The sequence below is a fragment of the Patella vulgata genome, chromosome 7 (genome assembly GCF_932274485.2).
Source record: "Patella vulgata chromosome 7, xgPatVulg1.2, whole genome shotgun sequence".
Classification (NCBI taxonomy): Eukaryota; Metazoa; Mollusca; class Gastropoda; family Patellidae; genus Patella; species Patella vulgata.
The window spans coordinates 29,585,490-29,603,552 of NC_065885.2; the positions used below are offsets into that span (position 1 = coordinate 29,585,490).

The window sequence follows — 18,063 nt, forward strand, 5'->3', positions numbered from 1 at the left end:
TTCAGAACTCTGTCTTTTATCACGTTCACAAGATTTCATAAACACGGAGGATAAAGACATTTTGTGACAATTATATTGGTATATAACAAATAATATATTAAATCGAAAATGTGTACGTGAAGTTAATTGAGCAAAATGGTTCGGAATTTGCGATTCGAAAATTATACAGATATATTCCTTACATCCCAATGAACAATTACATTCCTATTGTATCTGTATCGTGTTCACATGCTTTAATAAGGGTGGTTGGCTGGCCGAATGGTTAGTACGTGCGCGCTGTATCATTGAGTCAACTGGCTTGGTTTCCATTCCCCGGTTGTACGTGACAAGGGATAAGGTCGCTTGTCCAACCTCGTGAGTTTTCTCCGGGTCCCCCCACTGCTAAAGATACCTACGCGCAAGCGAATTGTTAAAATAAAATTGAACCATGTGTTAGTCCTGAAATGACCTAGTTTGTGTCGAGTGGACGTTAAACCCCAATTTCTCTCAATCTCTTTTTGCTTTAATAAATTTGAAGGTAAGCCGGTAAATATTATGTTTGAGTATAGTGACCACCGAGATTTTGAATATCGACAACTTTCTTCTTTATGACCTGCAAATTCGAAAACAAGCTGCCAAGAACTCTGATATGTAGAGTGTTCACCAGAAGTTGTGGACCTATGACAGATGAAGGAGGCGACAAAATACATAAATTTACATAAGCGTTATATTTGATAGTACATTAACAGATACGAATTCTTCCATTCTTTATATCAAATGTTAATATTTTAACAAGAAGAGAAAATTTGAGCAATGTTGTTTCTGAACACCCAATTTTTGACCGAGATTTCCTTGGGAACGGTTATTGTGCGGTGCCGACGAATATGAACGGCAACCTTGTTTGTATTATTGTTCGTTATTGCACCTTTTTGAGTGTATTCTCACACACATAATCACCGGAAGCAAATTATACACAAGACACCGTGAAGAATCATAATATTCAACCGTGTATGGAAACCATGGACTGAAGATTGTAACTGTGAACCATCTTGACTGTATCAACTATCAAGGAACCCTTGCTGGAACTTGGAGAACTCTTGATGTATGAGATATTACAGGCCCGTACATCATGATCACTTGTTGATACATTAACAGAATTATCGTCAATGTGTTAATTATCGTTGATATTCATGATCATGTGTTGATACATTAGCAGAATTGTCGTCAGTGTGTTAATTCACGATCATGTGTTGATAAATTAACAGAATTATCGTCAATTGGAACTTTTATAACAGATTGTGGATTTTCTATGATTATTTCTATATGTTTAGCAGCCCATGGTTGAATGTCTGATCGTGCTAACATAACATATAATACAGCACTTAATAACGCCATGCCTCCACCTAAATAAAACACATCTCTCCATTCTTCTTGCGATTTCTGAAAGTAGAAAATTAAGATTCATACAACAAATATCATTAATATAGTTCACCTTACATAGATGAAGAAATGGCTGTGGTGTGGAGATATTTAAAATATCTTTGTAAAATCCATTAAATGGAATGGGATTTAGTGTACTGCGTATCTGCACCAACCGGTCTAATAAAAATAAAATGAGATGACTGAGCTAATGAAGACAGTCAGTCTAATAAAGACGGACATACGCCATGAGTGTGCTGCTGGGGTTGAAATCTTGCAGCGTTTCAGCCCACTCTTCATTGTGTACTTTTAGGTGTACGCTAACGATTATATGGATGGACCTCGTCATATACGAAAGGCTAGACGTCTTTTCCATGTCATACCCTCCGTCCTCTTTCCACCACTGGACCGGGTAATCCAGATGACCCTTTTTGGCCAACACAGGGATCGAACCCGGATTAAAAGTAACTACCATCCTCAACAAAAATTTAAATAGCTAACATAAAACCAGGATCTAAATGATATTTGTAGCTGTGGAACCGCATTACATGTATATGTATTTGTACTTACATGTGGTGTCAATACACCAACTACTATAGGTGCTACCATACCAGGAACTGTGCCAATAAAATTACATATACCACAGATTACTCCAGCATATCTAAAATAAATACATAATTCAACAAAACAAATCTATTATGAAGTTCACATCTTTTCTAAGCATACAATAAATAACAAATTAATGTCCAGGGGCTAATGTAAAGGTCAGTCTTCAGACATTAAAGATGTTTTTAGGAACTAAATATTTTAAATCATAATATAAAGTTTATATACCTTGGTGCAAAATCCAATAAATTAGAACTATAGCCTGCCATAGAGAAACCATTAAATGCTGTACTAATGGATAAAAATACCACAGCTAACGTTCTTTGTTCTTTAGATATATAACCAGTTCCCATTAAAAATCCAGCAGCTCCGATGTAACCTTTAAAAAGAATACTTGCGACTTATACTAAACGGCTTCCACACTCATTTAGTTTTAAATGTTCGAGGAAGGAACATATGTATTAAGTAGTACAAATTAGCAAAATTCAAAACATAAAATATTCAAGCATATACATGTATTCCCGAATTTAAACTTCCATTCAATGTTCATTCTGTGGCGCGGCGTGGCCAAGTGGGGAATGGCTCGCTATCTATAGACACACCATAAGCGATGCCGAAAGCAGATTCTCGTTTGGGATCTTTTCTTTCTTCTGAAGAAAAATAACCATGCATCAATCAAATGTATTTAGCACTTGCAGCACTTACTTAAAAACGTTGGAAGAATAATCTCCGACACGTCGCCTAAATAAATCAGTAATTGTTCTTTCATACGTATGTCTTATGGTTTATTAGCACTGATTACCACTTAATCAGCAGATTGAAATGGTCCCTATATCACAATCTGGTTTGGACATATTAATAGATTAGGCACAGGAATGGCCAAACTGTTTGAGGGATGAGATAACCTGCTTTCCAGTCTGTTGACCCAATTTACGGAATGGAATGAAATGAAATGGGGTCTAACGTCCTACTTTTCTGCACCGACTGGGCTAGTGAAGATCGGCATACGCCATGCAATGCTATTAGGGAAATTTTGTCCAGACGGTCTACTCTTACATCAAATTTCAACTGTCAAGGGCTGTTTTACGTTTTCTTACCATACGGAGGACTAGGCATCTGTCCTTTTCAGGCCACCTGCCCTGCAACACTAAAACAAGGGGAAAGTACGCCGGGAAAACCCGAGGAACTTTCTCGGCCAACACTTGGAGCGAACCCGAGTCCTCCGAGGCTCCAGTTTGGAATAAAGACATATCGTCTGTTCTAAATACCTGTCACTTGAAATAATCTTCTTGTATAAGTTGTACTCAAAATTTTCTTCTGTCTAAGTTTATCAGCTATATAGCAGGCGACGAGGGAAGACGTTGTCTCGAGTAACACTGGTATACACGATAAAATGCCGTTCTAAAATATAAAAAAATAAATAAAATAAAATAAGAAACCCAATCATAATACTGACCTCAATAATATTGATTTGGCTTTAGGAAATGATAATAAAATATTTTTAAAGAAAAAATAATGTAGTGCTTTGGCACGTTTTGGTAAAGCATAGGGCTATGAATTGGAATAAGTGTCATTTTAAGATTTGCAAAGATTTTTAAAAAAAACCAACAAAAAAACAAGTTTCGAATAAGCTTCAAACGAACTTTGTGTTTGTTCAATAGGCCGACTGCGCTATGAGATGTTGCTCCAATCAAATATATCCGTTAAAAATGTCTTAGAGGGGCATCAGCACTGTGTAGATCTTTGTTGACAGAGTAATTATATATGAGTAATGTATTATATTGTTACATCGAGGTTGTTCATGTTAGATTGTACGCAAAACTTTGTACAAATCGGCCAATCTATGCTGAGATATAGACGTTTAAACATTTAGCTTAGCAGTCGTAAGTCGTAAAAATATTTAATGACGCCCCCCCCCCCCCCACAAACACACACACCAACACACCCAACCTCGATAATTAGGTTGGTATATGCTTATTTTCGAGATGCTATCAATAAATCCAAATTAGCTTACCTCTTGTATATCGTATTTTAAAACATCATGCATAAATGTTGGCAGACACGTTAATAATGAATAATCTAACCAATCAGTACAGAAATTACACAAAGCACAAGCCCAAGTGGCGGAACAAGTAAGTATAGATAACCAGGGTATTGTAGTATCCGTCTAAATAACAAGAAACAGAAGCTACATACATGTAATAAGCAACAAATTTATGTTATATTGGTCGCCAAAATCCTTACCCACCTCACACACAGGTCCGTTGCCGTTGGCATTATTTTTAATTTTTTTTATCCCATTTCTGGGAATTTAAAATAAAATAAAACTTGTAATTAATTGATAGTGCTTAAAATGTCTAACATAATAATAGTTTTATATTTATTCTAAAATATGTCATGGTCTTTCTACTTTCCACAACGACATAATATCGGATGCTCCTGCCTACCACAAATCTCCCCTGTCCCTAGTTTGCCTCTCTAATTCGAGAACCCTGTCACCGCTTATTTAATTCATTCCGCAAAATTAACACAGTAGAATGAGAAAAAATATTTTTGCTGACACCTGAGATTGACTTACTTGGGGTGTTCTATTACTAAGACTTTTTAATATATACTCCCGTTCCACAGCTGATATTCTTTTACTCAGTTCTGGACCATCAGCAACTGCTAATATCCACAGAATAGACCATAGTAGTGCAAACCCACCTATAATCAAATACAATCATGTTTATACTGAATAAAATATTAGAAGGATTTTATTCTTGCCCTTACAGGATGCATTATGTACAATCTGTAGCTACCGAATAAAATAATAGAAGGATTTTTTATTGCCCTTACAAGATGTAATCTATACAATCTGTACAACCTGTTGCTGCCAATATGAAAATGACGGCACTTGGCACTTTTCGGTGATTTATGTTGACCACGTGCATTTGCTGATAAAAACAAAAAACAGGAGTGTGCTTAGTGGACACCAGCTAAAAACGTGAGATTGTCGAGAGATGAGGTTTCTTATCTTTTATACCGTTCAGATGCTTATTGTCAAACTACTTCAACATCGCCGTTTTTTTTAAGACAGGGTTGTATTGCGTTCACATGTACTATTAGATAAGAATCATCATCTCTCAACCCTCAGTGTTTCGAGATAAGAGGTGGTGCTATATAGTTTCAAGTGGCAAACCCCCAACGCTAATCACATCGGGGTTAAAATAAGCAACACTGACATTTTTTTCTTCAAAACAGCGATTGATTATTGTTATTTATAACATTTCTGCCACACCCAACTACAATTAAGCAGAAAATCCTACCTGACAAATCCCCTCTTTTTAAATCGAAACGATAATTAAAGATTGCTTTCTCCGACATTTTAAATTTACGTCTTTAACACATAAAGGCGGGGCCTCGTGTACGATAGCCAATCAAAGTATTAACCTGATCCGAGTTGCGCAGGAGTAATATACCGTAATTATGAATGTCCGTATAAATTTTGATAAAACAACTCTTGATATTGTCAATATGTGTTGATAAATGAAAGTTGTTTCAGTAGGTTGGGCTGCGTATGTGTAACAAGTTCTAATAGTAGGCCTATAAAATTAACTTATTTTTAAGATGTTACATGCATTAATAAAGAAATTAAGTTCTCAACGTTTTTAGCTACGTTCCCGTAGCTAATGTACTATAAGCCAAACCATTTTAACTATTCTGCGGAGGTTAGAGATAACTGCGCATGGATAGCTTCATATTCTTTATTCGGGTCTGGCACGCTTTCGATAACACTGGCACTACATTATAGACCGGGAGCCCAGAGGGTCAACCTAGCTGAAAAGTGTACCAATTTTCTCCTAGGCTAATCTATCCTAGTTGGAGGTCGTGGCATTTTGGGCGTGTCTATTAGGGGTAACCCACCGCACAAACTGTCTGGCAGTGGTCATTCATGATTCCTCTCGTGGTACTGAACAACTCCAAAGCTGTTTTAGGTGGTACAGATTTGAGCTAATCTAGCCTAGCTTTGGTCTGGAAATTAGATAACTCTTGTCAGGGATACTCCATCACTACAAATGTCTGGCAATTACATAGCTCTGTCAGGGGTACCCCACCACTAGAAATGTCCGCCAGAGTGTATTTGTAATACCTGAAGATGTAGGGTACATTGCTGTGCGATTTTCATGTGGTACACTTTTGAGCTAATCTATACTAGTTGGGGGGCATGGCATTTTGGGCGTGGAATACCACACCCACCACCAGAAACCCGGCAGACTTACATTCTGATGATACCAGATATACATACATTGATACCATATAGGAGAAAATTGGTACACTTTTCAGCTAGGTTAACCCCCTGGGCCCCCGCTCTAATTAAGCCGCCATTTTCACAGGAATGTAACTTACCGCGCACTGGGCAGGTCGAAATACCAGTTCAAACCGTAGATATACTAATAATATTTTTAGTATGAACCAAGATGAACCAGTTTAAAATAACAAGTCTTCTCGAAGACGGGTCGCGAACTGGGGTTTTTAAACTAGTTTATTTGCCCACATTTGCATTTAGACGACAAAGTTAAACCAGATCAACTTAAGCGTCTAAACGGGCTATAAGTGGATCTATGGATGTCATCATACCTGTTATGTAAAATACGGACGGCCAACCATTTAAAAAACTAGAATCACAGAGAACACCTGTCATAGCAAAAGTAACAATTGTTCCTATACCACAACCTGAAATGACAGTAATATAAAAAAAATAAATAATAGGCTACAATTCATATTCTTTTTATTTTACATGAAACGATATTAAATGTTGAAATTAGTTTAAAGGAGCTAAATCGCTAATATTTGGGACCTAGAAAGTGACACAAATGAGTCGCAACGCATATAAATAATGTAATATAAATGTATATGAACTGATTTACATTCAATCGTCTCCGTTTTTACTAAATCAGTTATGTTCTGTGAAATACGCCAGAAATCTCAATCGAATGACAATATCTAGCGACTGGTTATTTCCATTTTATCACCCAATAATACATTCTACAGTAGATATCGCTTGTGTGATATATTTCATAATCTACTGCGATATCTCCTGAGGAGATATCGCTTTACATGAATTTGATTGGTCAGTTGAAAAGGAACTACTTTTTTTTATTTTCAAAGAACAGTTCATTTCTTATTAAAAATAACTTTTTTTTAAAATTAAAAATGAACTATTGTTATTCAATTGACCTTGATGGAAACACTGGGTCAATATAAAGGACTTTGCAATGGTTGAATTGCTGTCAAAAAAAGATGTATCACTACGCCGTAATATCAAAAACGACTGGTAGGAGATTCTCTATCTACACTGATAGCATTTATTACGCATGCTCCAGATAACAAATCTATTTGTTAAGGCCAGCTCAATTTCTGTCAAGGTCGCTGAGATGTAAGTAAGGTTAGGACACGTGATTGTTGGCAGAGATTATAGGTTGGGGTTAGGGTAGGCATTGGGGCTATGTCCAGGGTTAGGGTTGGGATTAGCGCTAGCCCTGTTTACATCTCGTGACCTATTACGAAAAATTAAACTGGCCTTATCATTTAGCACTAACCCATGTCGAGCCCCTCGTTACAATGGGCGCTGAAATGCATTATGGTACACGATTCGTGCACCAATGGTAAAATGTTTATTTTGTCTTAAATACTGGATATCAGAGGCCCATCTTTTCTTGATAAGATCACAACATCAGTGTTGATTTAAACTGACAAATAATTCGGGTTTTCAATGTCGAAGACTTTAGATGATATTGAGTAACAGACTTAGCTACTTTAAACAATATTCATCCATACTGTCAAATATTGAAACAAGCCACAGTGAGCTATGTGATTTACTATCCATGCAAACGATCATCAAATAAAGTACACAGTTGAACCGTTTTAACATTTTGTATATAAGTGAGTATAATTCTTATTATCATCAGTAAATAGGCCTATATGTCGTTTGTCAAAATGAGCGAAATAAATGATTGATGTATTACTTCCAACGATTTCTTATTCATAACATCTCCGTGACAATATCAAACTCAGTTTGATTAAGTTTCTTGGAAAAAGTAGCGACAATGTTTTTTGTGGGGTTAAATAACTTTCCAATTAAGAGACCAATCTTTTTTTAGAGACTGAAAACGTATTGTTTCATTAATTATTATATACAGTGACGTATCATCCGCAAAGTTAAAAACGAATGAAATTTATGTGTTGGCAATGGATTGGTTCATTGTTTCCAAAATTTGGCATTAAATCAGGGTTATAGCAAAATGGCCATCCCTGACGTGCTGGGGATTTCTGTTTTGATGCTGACTATGAATATCAAGCCAGATATCCAGAGGACCTGGTTCTTGGTTCAAACGGATTTCTATTGGTCCTTTGGTAACAAAATAAGGCAGACACTAAAACTACTATTCGCGGACGCTTGCCATAAGGCAATGCTTGGCTTTAGGTGAATCTGCTGCGTTCATCGCATTGAAGCTTCAAAATGTGCATTAAAGATATTTAATAATTAAATGCCAACGAATACAGGTTCCTATAGCGGAACACCTGAGAAAATGGGCTTGGGACTTTGTCGTTGTAACACGGGAGCATTTAGTGCATCAGTATACATACCAATTCCTGTTACTGCTATAAGTAGACTTGCTTCTAATGGTGGTGCCCATCTTCCCCACAATGTATATATAGATGGATAAATAACACCCTGTAAATCAATGATACAAAGAAATTATGTTTCGCCCTATCAGCGTTTCCAAGTTCATCTTCGTTTGTGTGACAATAGAACAAATTGGTTTAGTGGATCAAGATAACTCTATTCTGTTTGAAAAGCAACACCAAATCAGTACGTGTTCTATCAATATCATGTAACTTGACGGAGGGGGTGGGGGTGGGGGGTGTGACAGGACAGTGTAGCTTCATATGTCCTTCCATAGAGTGAACCAAAACTAACATCTGTGTCTGTCACTGATGAAAGTGGCGTTGTTTCGGCCAAAAAACTCGACGAGCTCCCATATGTCCTTCCATAGAGTGAACCAAAACTAACATCTGTGTCTGTCACTGATGAAAGTGGCGTTGTTTCGGCCAAAAAACTCGACGAGCTCCCATTTCACATTGCAACCACATATGTTTGACTATCAGAGCGACACAAACTAACAAACATTGTGATCATAATACGGTATTAAAATATAAGACATTTGTAACAGTTTGTATTGATATGAAAAAAAACTATACGCAAAATAGCACAAAAAATCTAAAAACACCAACTAGGCCTGCAGCCAAAATTTGCTTAGAAACACAATTCTGCTACAAGGTCCTTCCTACGAAATAAACTATACATTAGTCACCATTACCCCGTCTTCATTAGCCCAGTTCGGAGCAAAACAGTAGAACGTTAAACCTCATTTCATTTCATTTCATCTCAGTCACCATTACTTCATAAACATATCGCTCAACCATTGAACCAATGCCAAACATATCTCCTTGCTCATCAGACTAGGCGCTCCGCCCATAATTTCTAGGTAAACACCCGCTCATCAACCCTTGCAGGCCCTTGGGACCCCATTAACGATAGAAATATTGGGCTTGTGTGCTCACACATGGTTTTGTGCATCATACAGCAACAGTCAACATGCACTTGAAATACTGTTATCAATTGCAGACATTTGACAGAAAGGGAGATAACTCTCTATTCCTGTAAATGGCTTTCCAAAATTCCGTATGTTCCCTTGTCCATTATGTTTTCTGCATTTTGCTTTAAATCAAAATTTAACCAATACCATATTATTTGCCGGGGATGAAGGCATTGGGTGTTTTCGCCAATATTTAATTTTATATCAACTTCACAATTGTTTGTATAAATATAGCATTTACTTGACAATTATCACAATTTTCATCTGGCCCCAAATCGAGTTATTGCAAACATTTTGCTTGGGACTCTCTGGATTTGCGTTCCTGGTGTTATAAGCTTTTCAAAAATGTATAGTTTGTTTACTAGGGAGGGCCTTGTAGCGCAACGTCACGCTAGAAATTTTGACTGCAGGTGCAAACGCGAGACACCTGTCAACGCTGCACCTTTTTGTTGAGTTTCCCCAAATTCATTTTCTAAAGATGTGCGCTTAATCTATTACGGGTAATATTTTTATCTTGTGTCCTGCCACACGTTTTTGTCTTCGTCTCTATCTGATAGAGAGTGATGAAACGTAGCGTATAGTTGATAATCAGTTTGATTGCTTGATACTTTAAAAAAAAAAAAATAAATGCGCGATTAACTAATATGTGTCATCTATTTATTTTGGGATTTCGGCGGGGGACATCAGTCTCACTGTCGGCTTGTTCAATTATTTATGGGATATCACAGAGTACGTTTTTCATTTTGTGTAGGCCTATTTTACAGTTTTTATCCTTGGTTTCACTGGTATCACTGGTATGTCAATCTCGGCTTCCAGAGAGAAGTTTACCGTTCGTATATATCTCTGGGAAAACTTAATCAGTCTTAATTCGGTTCCTAAGCCCCTCTCCTTCCAAGTGGCTCCAATCTGATTAAAATACAGATCTATATTTCGTTTCGTTTTTTTTTGTTGTTTTTTTTGTACTTTCGATGGCCTACACTACATTAAGATCTGACCAGTTGTAGTGATAGGTCGCGTCAGAGCTCATACGAGAGACTTTTGACCTATGACGTCAGACATTTGATTAACCAATCAGCATTGATGTTTCTAGTGGATTACCCACAGTTCCGTGCCCAACACGCCAAAAGTTTGCTGTAACAGACCGTTTCATTGCCTAGAACCTCATATCATCCAGAACACGCCAATGATAACAACTCTTCCGGAATCCGGATCCTAGTGTAGTAAAGACAAGTAAAACGAAATTTTGAACTATAAAAAACGAAACGAAATAGGACATGTGTTTTAATCAGATTGAAGTGGCATCTGATTGGCAGGATAAATATTTTGTTTGAATGAAATACTACAGATTTATCGACAATTAATCAGGCATCGGTTCGTCGCACGAATTATATATTAATGATCCTTGGAACATTTTCCACATCTTGACATCAAAAGTTCATTCAAAATCTGCCGATTTGATGATTTACCTGGATCTATTTTTAAGGCGCAATGTAAGTGAGTCGGCTAAATACGCGAAATTTCTGAAGAAACGCGAGTTTGAGCCGTATCTTTGTGAAGAGATGGGCGGAAGGATACACCACGTGACATTCAAAATGGCCGGCGAGTTTTTGCTAGAGATAACGGAGACAGCTCACCAAATACTCCTACGCCGACGCCGTCACCCTCGCCCTTTTGCATGGCGATCTTTTGGTGTAGAATCAATGAAAGGAGTTTGAAAATACATTTTCTGCCAGGTTTTGGTGAATATTTATGATTTTGAGGCGGAAGGATACGAGAGACAGGTAGGTTGGTTAGGTTGAAATGTAGGGCGGAAAATTGCATCTCAAGTTTTCTATTGTGAACCTCATACGTGCTTTTGAGTATGAGGTTGCCACATGTTGCTTCATCTGTGGTAGAAAGCGTTCTACCCAAAGAAATTTTGGGAAAAGTTAGAGCCGGTCTTAGATTAACAGTAAAGACATTAGCGAGTTGTATCCATACCATCGGTTATTTTTTTCATGAGTTACATATTATTAATGATCCTTGGAATATTTTCCACATCTTGACATCAAAACAACCGAAAACTAGCCAAAACAATCTATATTTCGAACGAAACAACAAATTTTATTGGGGTCTTTCTTTCTGTTTATATGCATAGATAATTAATATTCCCTAAACTTTACTCTTTTTTAAAGCTCTGAAAAAAAACAACCCGAAAATAAATGGAAGATTGAAGCAAGAAAGACAACTCTTATTGTCATCGTAATTATTTAACTGAGTGAGCGTTGAGTTGTATTACATATTGTTCAACATACATTATGCAAGAGCGAAATCTGCCTATTGTGGGTCTTTCTTTAGGTCTGAAATGTTATCTAAATTATTAATTAGACATTAATTAACTTGTCCAGATCATAATCAACTCGATGTCATCGCTAGCCTGCGATATTTACTGGATTATGACCCAATTTGCTGCTCAACTTTCATTCATGATTAAATCATGAAATGGATAATCGAGATTATGTTTTTTTTATCGTATAGACTTTAGTAATGATGATCGAGGCTAGGCCGAAAATTCTAGCGCTAAATTCTCGGTTCAGAGTGGATCAATTTGACTGAAATTTTCAGCAAATTCCCTTTACATTATCTAGTTTTTAACTATTATAGTGAGAACTGTCAGCTCTTTATCTAATCTCCTAAAATGTATCGTTACATAAACTGTTAAACTCCAGATGTTTATGATATTTTCTTTTTTTATATATGTATGGTTTATTAATATTCTCTTAATTTTGTTCTTTTTTTAATAGTTCTGAAAAGAAAACGGAAATAAATGATTATGAATGCACTATGTTCAGTGGTTTCTGGAATATCACAGTGTACGCTTTTCATTGTACAGCAATTTTCAGTGGTTCCTGTGGTATCATGGAGTATGTTTTTCATTCTGTGTACAGTACAATTTTCAATTGTTTTTTGGGGCCCACAAAGTGCCGCGTTAGTGTTTTGAACGATAATGTTAGATGTACAAGTAACGTACCTTATAATTACACTGTTTTAACTCACCCCACACAAACCGGCAATGACTCGGATTATGTAAACATAGATGACATTTTGACCTGCAGCTAATGGGGTCAGCAACGTGGCAATTCCAGCTAGCGTCATTCCAATCCCAACAACTTTTTTGGGTCCAAACTTTGAAGCTACCCATCCACCAGGAATCTGTAGGACCAAGTATCCATAGAAATAGGCACTCAATAAACCAGTTTGGGTGGCTGTATCCCAGTTCAAAGTTCCTTCCTGAAAAATAAAATAAGATAGTTACATCGAAAATATTAGAAGTGCTAGCACTTCAAATCTTCTTGTTAATATTATGTATTATGTAAGTTATCTTTGTGTAGCTAGTTATCTTACTGGTGCCGTACAATGTATTAACTGGGTGATACTTAACGATAAGGTCTTCAAAAAGCAGTTAGAATCAAAAAGATATTCGGATTAAATATATTTGGATTAATACATTAAAATACATAAAATGCAATAAAATCTAATAATTTAGTATTTAATTTACAGTGAGGCTTACATCAGATCTAGATCTTGACTGGTTATGTAAATAGGAGTTTGAAGAGTTGGTTTGATTGACCATACATACAATAGAAACACTGAGATTGGTACGTAAACTAAAGTGTGCCATGGTTCCTATAAATAAAATATAAGCGAGTTTCCATCTTTCACTCCAATAGTAAGGAACTGAAATAATAAAATAAAAAATCAATGAATTAATCACCATAAGTGTACCAGGGTCTTATAACAAAAGATTGGCTGCCAGGCATCAAAATACAAGCATACAGACGCAAAGGCTTCTTAGCTTCACTAATCTGAAGAATGCAGATAGGCTGATAACTTTTGTCAACAAGGGCCATAACTACAGATATAATTAATCAAGCAGATCGGAATTTTGGTCCACTAATTTAAAAACTGCATTTCAATCTCAAGTAGATCACTGTTGTCACTATTTGGCCTTCAAAGCCAGTGGCGGCGCCAGCCGTCGGTGATTGGAGGGGCAAAGCTGGGGCAAAGTCCAAGGTTAAGGGGGCAAAGGCACGAGCTTTAACTAGGGGTAGGGGGCCTCCCCCAGAAAATTTTGAAAAACAGGTTGCTGGAAATGCAGCCTGGCAGTATTTCAGGCACTGATCGATGAGGTAAAGTGTCAAACGAACGGACTTGCGAATCACGACGAAGCCCACTCAAGCGCGTCAAAGTAGGGAGTCCTCCCTCAGAAAATTTTGAAAAATAGACTGCCGGAAATGCTGTCTTACAGTATTCGGTCAGGCACCGATCGTCGAGATAAATAGGTCTGACCAGATACCGTCCGTCGCCTGATCACTAGTTTATCCGACTAGAGAACAAAGTGTCAAACGAACGGACTTGCGAACCTCAACGAATTCCCCTTGTGAGCGCCAAAGTAGAGAGTCCATTGGGGACCTCGCCAAGAAAATTTTGAAAAATAGACTGTCGGAAATGCTCTACAACATGCAAGTTTATGGCTGAGTGGGGATGTGGGATTTATTCACCGTAGAAGGTATTAATTACCGAAACGTATCACAAATATTTTTTTTATTTTCTAAAATTATTGGTGTGGGGGGGCAAACAGAGGGCAGACCAGATTAATGGGGGGCCCCCCTTGCCCCCCCTCCCTGGCGCCACCACTGTTCATAGCCTTTTACGGAGTGAATATGGGCAATATGTTAGCATAAGAAATCGTTTCTCTGTCTCGCTGATGTAAACAATATTTATACATTTTGAAATGTGCACATGAAATATTTAATCTGTAGAGTGTTTACAAGTAATTGCGTACCGATCAACCGGTGGACGAACGGTTGTGAGGACATTATACGACCACATTTACAGACATCAAACTCCACGAAAAATAATCTTTGAGTGGCATTTAGTGATCGGGAAACACATTAAGAGAACATTAATGTGTTTCCCGATCGCTAAATGCCACTCAAATATTATGTTTAACGTCAATGTGGGGATGTGGCGATTAAGTGTGTTCGTCAGTTTAGTAAACGTGACGATAAATATATAAGAGTGTGTAATAAATTACGTATATATTGACCCAGGGGCGGATTGGCCCATCGGGCGATCGTCCGAAGGGCCGATCGGACAAAAAATGAAAAAAACATTTTCTGCTGAACATTAAATGGGAGTGGTTGGGGGGGGGGGGTATTGGACCGGCCATGGAGCGATGATGATCATGTTGTATGTGGTGGGTGGCGTTAAAGGGACCGCCACGCCATCACTGGAGTCTGGAATGGGCTGGTATAATAGACTTTCTGGGCCGGGTGTGCAATGGGGATTCCAAATTTCATCCGAAAATTATTAAGTCACCTGCACCCTGTTTGTGGGGATATGCCAGAAACGTCTGCCGATGGTTTATAACTCCCCCCAAAAAAATTCAATTTTAGGGCCTCAGCAAAATTTTATGATAGCTGGTCTGCTGGCTGAATATGTAAATTACTTGCAGGTCGGGGTTTTGGCCTAAATTAATCGATTTATGAGATATATTATTTGACAGAGATTATAATCAGAAATGCCACCAAATCGCATATTTGGGGGTCATTTTTCAAAATTATCCGTCCGGGCTCCGCGGTCAGTAAAAGGGGCCGCTCCGACACGGGAGCCCGGGCCGGTTCCTGGCCCAAATCCGCCCCTGTATTGACCTCAAGTTTACCAAATGTCATTGTGCTTGATAACGATAAGGATACTTGTCGAAACGTCATGCTTATAGATTAAAACTAATGATTGTATCCCATAAAAACCGTGTTCTCTCCACGAAAAATCATTTATAGATAAAATGCAACTCGTTTAACGTTGTAGCTCATTTTTATAATGCCCTCAACAATCGGAGTACCATGAACACATGTATAGTATATATCAGTATATCCCATCTCAATACAAAAGAATCCACATACCTTTCGATATTGCGTCCTCATTTCTTCCTTTGCTTTCTAATAATGGTGTTTTTTCACTGGACATTTTGAAAAGTTTTATAGTTTAGTTTATAAATCGAAATATACTTAAATATACTACAGGTATTTGGGGTATTTTGCTATTAACTTCCGTTTACATACACACATCACATTTTGTTATCGCGCCAAAGTCATCAAGGGATTTCGTATCGATAAATAAAAACTACATGAAACTGTGCGTAGAAGAAAACGCTGCATTTATTGGCGTAGTAATCAAACGGATATAAGAGATTAATAAAAAGTGACATTGTATATTGACAATGGTCAGGTATACTATCTATTTTATATAGACCAGAATAGACAAACCGTTATACGAATGTAAACACACATTATAAACACACGGCTGATGCTAAGGGTGTAGAGATACGCACACTGGGGTTATAACCCCTAAACGCATAATGTTCGCTATATAGGTTTTACATCCATATAGAAAGTCGGTGGACTTCTTGAAACATATGTTCAACCAATTTGAGCACCGTCACGATGTAGCCTACATATCCTTAAACTATGTGTCATTTGTAACTGATTTTATTGACTCAATCGTTACCACAGCATCACGTGATTTTACGTGATTTTAAGAAACTACGGGTCTAACCACGGCCTCGTATATAAGGCTCTGGGTCTATTTATAGAACTTATCGTGACCGCAATCTATTTATTAAAATATATTACTCCTTGCCTACAGTCGGTATCTACATCATTGTTTCCTACCTAACATCACGTGGTTTCGCATGACTTACTTTTCATAATGAACAACACCATGTGCACATCAACAGGCCAGCACAAGTAAAGAAATAAAATTATATTTGGGTTAATCAATTGAATCAGCTGATGAAACAAATAAGCAAGTGACGGTCTAAAATTCCCCCTGAAATGTGTGTCGAACGTGGAAACTAAGTAATAATGAATGATAACGCGATAATGATAACGGAAGCTCATTAGCGCAATATCCAGCGATCTATGGTCTTCTAATCTGGAGTCCGCCTCCACCCATACACCCTACCCCAAATCGTCTCGAAAACACCTTTTTTCATCCGATTTTGTTCGAACAGATGGTGAAACATTGCGTTCATGAAGGTGTGAACTCTATTTAAAATTCAGCGATCCGCGACATTCAGTTCAGGAGTGACCCCACTCCCCCACCACCTCCTCCCACCACCCGAAAATTTGGCAACAATTTGGTTTAAAGAGTTGGGTCCATGCTATTGAGTGTTTCGTGGCCTTCATTTCAGCCCACTCCCCACTTTCTGAAAACTTTCTTAGTGTATTATATACTATATACAGATTGTAATAGCTTTTTTGTAGTGTGAAGCATTAGGACGAATAACGCAATTGAAGCATTGGGATCGGAAAGAACGTACCCTAATGATTTTCAGCAATCTATGATTTTCGGATGCATAGATATAGTTTATTGTCCGGAGAAGCTTGCGAACACGATAGAGATTAGATTTCTTGAAGGATCACAGATCCCTATTAAATATGGTTAGCCCAAGCCTCTGTAGATATGTACGGGTGCGTTCACGTCAATCATAGCAAACTGTAAGCCGTATATGCCCGTCTTCCTTATCCCAGTCGGAGCAGAACCATTTCATTTCATTGACATACTTCATGTCAAGGTAACGGGATTTTGCTTAACCAATCTTCCATAATAAATGAATGTACAAAAAAAAATATGTTAGCTATCAGAACAAAGCTCTCTTATCACTGATTGTAAAATGACGTTTAATTATATAATTGGTTTAGATTTTATTAATTCGGTGGATGAGTATAAAATGTCACCTGAACTTTGAACGGAAATGGGTTCAGTTGACCAGTTGAATGTATTTTGTTATGTAATGCACGGTTTTCACGTGGGCTACGAATGCTATACAAATCGCCCCGAATAGTGGCGATTCGGCAAAAAAAAAAAGATCGTGGATAATCTGGATCAGTTACGAAGCAGTTACGAAGGTTTCCCCTTGTCAGTGATACAGAACGGAGGGCCTGACAAGTACAGCTGCCTAGTCGTTCGGATGGGACGAAAAACCGAGGTCCCGTGTACACATTGGCGTGCACGTAAAAGATCCCTTGGCAGTTGGAATTCGATATAAGAGTAGGCCGTAGCGCCGCTGCCCGGGCAAAATTTCCCTCATAGCACACTGTATATATGCCCGTCTTAAATTAGCCCAGGTTAGGTGCAGAAGAGTAGGACGTTAAACCCCATTTCATTTCATTTCATTTCGTGGGCAATCGGGTGAAAATATGCCGGATGTCAAGGCAGTGTTGTACGAAATCAAAGAATCATCTATACGAATCGAAGCGATTCAGATACGAATGAGTTACGGATATGCCGATTTGCTACGAATATGTCCCGTCCCAAAATGATCACGTGAGCGTTTTAAATGGACGTCATTTAGGGCAGTGATCTATTCTCG

The 18,063-nt window shown here is 37.8% G+C and overlaps 2 protein-coding genes across 3 annotated transcripts in view; both read right to left on the reverse strand.

Moving 5' to 3' along the window:
• LOC126827069 (hepatocyte growth factor receptor) overlaps positions 1–18,063 on the reverse strand; it is a 108,123-nt gene that overhangs the window by 65,320 nt on the left and 24,740 nt on the right. The gene's annotated exons all lie outside the window — the stretch shown is intronic.
• On the reverse strand, positions 689–16,217 carry LOC126827072 (sialin). 2 transcript variants are annotated; one of them, XM_050556251.2, is made up of 11 exons: positions 15,593–16,215; positions 13,198–13,364; positions 12,684–12,917; positions 8,635–8,722; positions 6,625–6,720; positions 4,583–4,710; positions 4,019–4,171; positions 3,273–3,405; positions 2,233–2,383; positions 1,969–2,059; positions 689–1,419 (listed from the first exon to the last, which is right to left on the reverse strand). In XM_050556251.2, exons 1-11 carry the CDS (start codon positions 15,654–15,656, stop codon positions 1,204–1,206), a joined length of 1,521 nt encoding a protein of 506 aa, XP_050412208.1. In that variant the 5' UTR covers positions 15,657–16,215; the 3' UTR covers positions 689–1,203. The 2 variants fall into 2 exon arrangements, with proteins under 2 accessions (XP_050412208.1, XP_050412210.1); XM_050556253.2 differs by lacking the exon at positions 4,019–4,171 and having other exon boundaries at positions 15,593–16,217.